The 7160-nt window shown below is 39.5% G+C and overlaps 1 protein-coding gene across 1 annotated transcript; it reads right to left on the bottom strand.

Moving 5' to 3' along the window:
* Positions 1–3312: 3312 nt before the first annotated feature.
* Positions 3313–5496, bottom strand: LOC120270312. Its single transcript, XM_039277325.1, has 4 exons — positions 5204–5496; positions 4228–5088; positions 3675–3805; positions 3313–3587 (listed from the first exon to the last, which is right to left on the bottom strand). The coding sequence occupies exons 1-4, from the start codon at positions 5494–5496 to the stop codon at positions 3313–3315; spliced, it is 1560 nt and encodes a 519-aa protein (XP_039133259.1).
* Positions 5497–7160: the final 1664 nt, after the last annotated feature.

Here is a 7160-nt window from a genome sequence, read left to right as displayed (position 1 = left end):
GCCACACATAAGTGGCTTATGGATGACGTCCCACAAACGGCCGCTAGAGTTCAAGCAAGATGCTCTGGTGAGAAGACAAACACTGGCTACTTGTGAGGATGTGCTGTCACTCTAAATATTTGGTTCTACGAAGTAACTGGCACCGGCAAGAAAGTGTGATTTGGGAAGACTCCCCAGATCCTGTGTTACGGAGTGAACTATTTCAAGAAGCAAGCATCCATCGGTTCATTGCTATCATCAGTCGAGGGGAAAGAGGTATTTAGTTTACACTTAACTTATTTAGTGTTCGCTTAATAATTTTCTTTTCCGATTTAAATGTTTAGTTTACACTTAATATATTTAGTATTCTCTTAAGTTTTCTAGTTTTCACTTGCACAAAAATGTTTTCAGTTCACTTTTAGGTTTTGCACTTAAAATATAATTTTTTTTCGCTTAATAAATTAGTGTTTACGATTAAAATATGTAGTTTAGACTTAATTTGTTAAGGTTCTGCTTAAGAATTATTTTTGATTATTGTTTTAAGTTTTTCGTTTGAGTATCATTGTTTACCTTGACTGTATGTTATTTCCACATTACAGTTTTCCGCCCTCGGCCCGGCTAACGCCGAAGAAGAAGCTCTCATCAAGACAAGCCACTGTGGAGAAGAAGTAGCTAGCACAATATGTCTTGGCGCAAAATCTGGGGAGAAATCCACAGGGAAACATGGACGGTCTCCCTCACCACCGAGGAACCCACCACGTTGGGGTCGACGTAGTTCTCTTTCTGTTAATCCACCGAGGGGGGTAATTGATGAAGACATTGGGTTACGTTTACTGAAAGGTTTTGAGAAGTTGTCCGAAATTATTGGTGGGCTTCAAACCAGAGTTAAAGTAATTGAGGGGCATGGCCCTTCCAATGTCGCACCAATAACTGACGACACCAAGGATTTGCCGCCGAAACAAGCGGCCAGCAAGAGATCTCGAGTGAAGAAGGTTGCCTGTAGGCGAAAACAACCATTACCTATTCCCGTATCTAATGTGTCTGATTATACTCCTCTCAAGCCAGTTACATGGCAATCTACAAGGTCTGTGATTTTGCAAGCCGATTGCCGACCAGAAGAACGGCCTCCAAAATTGCCCGAAAAGGCAAAGTCAAGACAAACTCAACTCCCTCGTCACTGAGTTTGTCTTCCGGACCCACAGCACCATCCCCACGCCCTTCCCTCTCCGCACCAGCCAAGCAATCCCCACCCGCTTCCCCATCGGCACCTGTCGCACTATCCCTACCAGCTTCCCCCTTCGCACTCGATCCGTCATCCCCACTCCCTCCTTCCTCCGCAACCAACAAGCAATCCCCACCCGCTTCCCCCTCCACACCCGATCCGTCATTCCCACTCCCTTCGCCCTCCGGACCCGCGCCATCTTCCCCAATCCCCTCCCCCTCCGGATCCGCACAACCTTTCCCTGTCCCTTCCCACTCTGGACCGGCGCCATCTTGTCCACTTCCTTCCTTCTCCGAACCGGCGAAGCCATCTCCACCCGTTGTACCACCAGTCGACGTCGCCAAAAACATCGACGTTGAGTCTTTAATCGAATCACTAACATCCTTGAGAAATGATCTGCCCCCTTCGTCAGATGAGAAGTTAGGAAATGTGGAGGACATCCACACTGACCCACCAACTGGTCTCGAGGTACCGAACATGGAGGACATCCATATTGACTCCCCGAATCCAAAACTGTCTCTGTCGACAAGTGCAAAACCATTAACTGACACTACTGATGAAGTGTCAGTTGTCATCCCAAAACCAATACCGGAGACGTCATCAATTGACGAACCGGCAGTGGTACCGACCGAACAAGTTACTCAGACTTTTAGGGTACCACGGAACAAACGTCCTGCCGAATTTATGAGATTAAATAAAGTCGAACAACTGACAATCAACCACTTTCTAAACTGTCCTATGGACATGTAGGCATCCTATTTATACTTTTATTTTCTTCACTTCGCTTAAATTTTAATGTTTACACTTAATTTTAATGTTTTACGCTTATGTTTTAGTTATTCCAATTAAACTTACATTTTTCCGCATAATTGTTAATGTTTCCACTTAAGTTCCAAATTTGCCTCTTAACTTCAAAGTTTTCCAATTAAACTTATATGTTTCCGCATAAGTTTTAATTTTTCCACTTAAGTTTTAATATTTTCCTATTAACTATAAATGTTTCCACTTAAAAAGTTAAAAAAATTCAGCTTAATTTACAATGTTACGCTCAATTTTGGTGCTTTGATCCGATAGGACTTATGTCTAGAAGAACGATGTGTCATACACCACTCGGGCGCGTGTCTACTCTATGTTGGAAGGGAAGGAAATGGTCGCTGATGATGTGATGGACATATATGTATTGATAATCATAGAATAGATGAATAGTGAACTGTACCCTTACAATGTATGCGCAGCAATTACCCTACCACTTGCTCTTTTGATGTCCTCATCAGAGCACACAAGAGAAGAGTCATTGGTCATGATGGCTGATGCTATACGCCGGTTTGCAAATGTCGACATCATCTTGATGCCTATTATATTTCATGATCACTTCCATCTCCTCGTACTCGATAAAGTGAAGAAGGAATATATTCATTATTCCTCGTCTGTTAGTCTGAAATATGATCAAGATGTCATCCACATGGTAAACAATGTTTTCATTCATTTAAACTATTTCTATTTTTGTTGCCGTTTGACTTGACCAATGCATGTTTTGTTGACAGCGGGAACTATTCGATAGATGTTTAGCAATCGAATTTTGTGGTAACGCAATAGAAGCTTACCCTCTCAGACCCGAACGGAATTGCCCACGGCAAAAGCCTGGTATAGTCGATTGTCCAGTCTATGTCATGCGTTTCATAGAGCAAATACTCACTGGCGAGAAACTAAAACTTCCCCATGACGTGCATTCCACACTTGCGTCTTCGTTTTGCGGCTCGCATATTGATGGATGGCATTGCCCGTGGTCGCCGAACTCCCGAAGAATCAAAGAACTGTTAGGATATGTTTAATAATACGTTCTCATTAACTTGACTTTTCTTCTAGTTTGAGTTCTGGACATGTACTTATTTGCATATCACTAGGATGCTTTGAACAAGAGTTGTTTGTCATGCACGTATATGCTTGTCTACTTAAAAAGAATCATTCTTAGTTAGAATTAGTTCATACTGCTTAAATATCGCTCATACTACTTAAATTTCATCCATACTGGTTAAAATTAGTTGTTTTCACTTAAAATTAGAACATACCGCGTTTGTTGTGGCAAGCTACACGTAAATAACATCATCTAGTCAGTCAGCTATCGATGCATCACAGGATCTACGATTATGACCAGCATCATGGCAATGGCTGCATCGTAATTCGTGAACAATTGATGCTTGTGACTCTAGACGCTTCCGTCTTGGCCGACCAACTGGCTTCTTGGTGATTGGTCGGCGCACAAGTAGTTTGCGGTTGATATCATCTGGTTTGTCATTATCTGGTACTGGGAATATAGGTTCTGCATATGCTTGTCGGTAAGAGTCCACTGTGAAGTAGTCATTGACATATCGATGAATATTTCTGTCTGTTTGTAGTATTGCCGCACATGCATGTTTGCATGGAATGCCATATACCTACCACCTACGACATGAGCATGTCCGAGCGTTCAAACTGATGCAGTTGTTCTTCTGGTCAACCACTTCAAAATGGTCATTGTCGGAACGGCCGACCAGTAGGTTGCGAGACTCTTCAATAAGTTCCTCAATCTTTCGATGTATGACAAGACATAGACGTCTCTCCCATCTGTGAGATTGTTCACGTTAATGACACAACATGCCCATCAGCTTAAACCTTTGTACAAAAGAAGAGTCATGAAATAATAAGCGGAAATATTAAAACTTAATCGGAAACACTATAATCTAATCGTAAACGATGTAACTTAAGCGGTAACAATTAAACTTAAGTGAAATAATTGAAACTTAATTAGAAAATTATAATTTAATCATAAACAATGCAAGTTAAGCAAGTAATCTTAATATTAAGTGATAGCAATTAAACATACGTGAAAAAATTTAAACTTAATCGAAATGGTGCGTACAAATATTAAGTGATAGCAATTAAGTGATAGCAATTAAACTATTTATATTAAGCTAAAACAATTAATATTAAGCGAAATAATTGAAACTCAATCGGGAACAAATAAATTTAAGCGAAATGGTGCGTACCTTATCGAGTCTACCATGTTTGTGACAGGGAGATGGCGTGCCTCTTTTATGCATGCATTAAACGACTCTGTCACGTTTGAGTACATCTTCCCCCATCTCTCACCTTTGAACATGTAGTTCGCCCAGTGTGCCAGATCAGATTTCTGCATCAACCATTGATGTGCATCCGCCGATGTGTTTAACAGATCGGCAACAACGTCATCGAATTCTTTTTCAGCATATGAAAACGCAATTCTCAATAATATAGACCAGCACCTTTCTTTCAGTGACTTGCCAAGACTGACATTTGCTTTCATGAAGTTTGCTTCCAAGTGGCGCAAACAATATGCATGCGGTGAGGAAGGGAATACCTTCAAGACAGCATTGATAAGGCCCTTGGACCTATTAGATATAAATGTAATAAGTTTCACATATTCGTCATCATCGTATATAGTATCTCCAAGCTTTGACAAGAACCAAGTCCAGTTCACATCTGTTTCATTATCTACGATTGCAAATGCCACATGAAAGAAACCATCGTTCCCATCTTTTCCCGTTGCACCTAACAAAGTGCCCCCATATTTACCGAGCAAGTAAGTTCCATCTAGGTACAGCAATGGCCTACATCCTGTCTTGAAACCAATGACACATGCTTTGAATGCAAAAAACGCGCTCTTGGAACGGGGACCGTCATTCTCTACGATAGCAACGCTACCAGGGTTTGTCACTAACACCTTCTTCGCGTACCACATCAATAAATCATAGCTCGCCACCTCACTCCCATGGAGAACCTCCTTGGCGACCTCTTTCCTCAGCCAAGCTTGTTTATAGGATAAATAGACACCGTGGTCTCGCAACATATCATGTTGAATGTCAATAGCCCTATACAGGTGACGATCCTTCAGCTTTTTTATGACACGTGCACTCACCTACTTTTTTTGATGCCTTGGGATGTGAGGACGTGCCAATACCACCACCATATGTGTGTGTGGGATACATTGTCTTGATCCTAAACGTCTGGTGGTTACCTTCCATGGACACGTTGACACGCCATTCACAACCTTCAACAGCACACTTGACAATCACTCTTTGCTTGTCATTCTTGATGAATGTAAAGTTAAAATTGCGTTTGATAGCGAAATTCCTAAGTGCATCCTTAAAATGTTCACTGTCAGAAAACTGATCACCGATTTCCATTGAAACAATCTCATGATCTTCTGACGAAGGCCGGATGGATAGAACACCCGCAGGTTGTTGATGGGGTGGAAATGTTGCCCTGTTGAGCGACATACTCTCCGAAAATGAATCGCTGTAGTGTACAAATCGGATAAGTTTAAGTGAAATCATGGCACTTTTATGCTCAATCAAACAACTTTAAACAAAATCGGATAAATTTAAGTTAAATCGGACGAGTTTAAGCGAAATCAAAAAATTTTACACGAAATTGCATAATTGTAAGCGAAATCAAAGAAGTTTAAGTGCAATATAACAATTTTAAGTGAAATCGAATAAGTTTAAGCGAAATAGTTTACTCTTAAGCGGAGGACAAAAATAGTTTAAGCGAAATCAAAAAAAGTTAAGCGAGAACATAAATTATTACGCGTAAACGGGGAAATTTAAGAGGAAATATATAATGTTCACAAAAAAGAAGGGTTTTGTGGAATTAAAAATTAAAAATAATAATTAAAAAATCAAAATAATGGTTGGAGATAAGGGGGACCGAACCCTGTGCCTCTTGCATCTAAAATGAGCGCCATTTAAGCAGAGTTTAAGCGATATCGGTTAATGTTAAGCGAAAATATAAATTTTTAAGTAGAAACGGACAAATATAAGTTGAAATAGATAGTGGTAAATGATATCTCCAGAAATTAACCGAAAAGTGCATACAAAAAGTGACTACTCTATATACTATACGAGAAATATTATTTATGAATGAGGACATAATGTAGAAGAATGAAATAAAATTACTACACATCAAGCAAAAAAGGATATTTACGATGGGAGTGAAGAACACAATGGCATGTCTACAACATTTGCATTTGCATCAACAATAAGGTCAACGGCGGCGCTATTTAGTATTTGATATATTTGGCACATACGCTTGAAGTCAATTTTAAGAATCAATTGGACAAATAGTTCGGTTTGCATCGGGTGTAACAAACTTCACTTTCACAGTGCCAATGTCAAGCTCCCATCTTTGACATATCTCATCTAGAATTGACTCCCAAGGAGTCAACGCTGTGAACTGGAGGACTCGGCCCTCCCCCCTATACCTAGTAACTGCGCAAAAGGTATCTATTGGTTACCTGCATGAAGAAAGCATGGTCAACAATTGCATGACCACAAAAAATAAAACCAAAACAAGTGTGGAGAAGCTCACATAAGTTGTCTTCCGAGTGAAGAAATATTCAAATTACAAGAGTGCAAAATAAAATCAGAACAATGGGGAAAAGACAAATCTATCTATCCTGCGTAGATGGAAACAAAAAAAAACCAACAAAAAGGATGATGGAAGAACAAGAAGACAGCTTGGGTTAAAAAAACATGTAAAGTTAAAACTGACAACCGTACTATTTTCCAAAAAGTTGACAAGACAGGGCGCCAGCTTTCCCTCCAACTAGCAGGGCAAAAATGGAATATTGCATGAAGTTAACTGACGGAGTTACAGCCAAGGACCAAACCGTCAGCAAAATAAAAAAAGAGGGACTGTCTGTCAAATTCAAATGTCAGAGGGACTTTTAGGGAAGTTTGGAAACTTTCAGGAACTAAAAAATAATTTTCCCTTAAATATAATATGATTTAACTTAGAAATGCTTTAAAATTTTTGGTTCTAATTATACTTTCATAGAATGCTAATATAAATATTTACCGATATTTAAATATGAAATTTATTTTAAATAATATGTATAACTATTATTTGAAAAAAATATATAATTATAAATGAATTGATCATC

Source organism: Dioscorea cayenensis, chromosome 10, assembly GCF_009730915.1.
Source record: "Dioscorea cayenensis subsp. rotundata cultivar TDr96_F1 chromosome 10, TDr96_F1_v2_PseudoChromosome.rev07_lg8_w22 25.fasta, whole genome shotgun sequence".
NCBI lineage: Eukaryota > Viridiplantae > Streptophyta > Magnoliopsida > Dioscoreales > Dioscoreaceae > Dioscorea > Dioscorea cayenensis.
The sequence above is the reverse complement of the archived record's forward strand: the minus strand, read 5'-3'. Positions and strand labels throughout refer to the sequence as shown.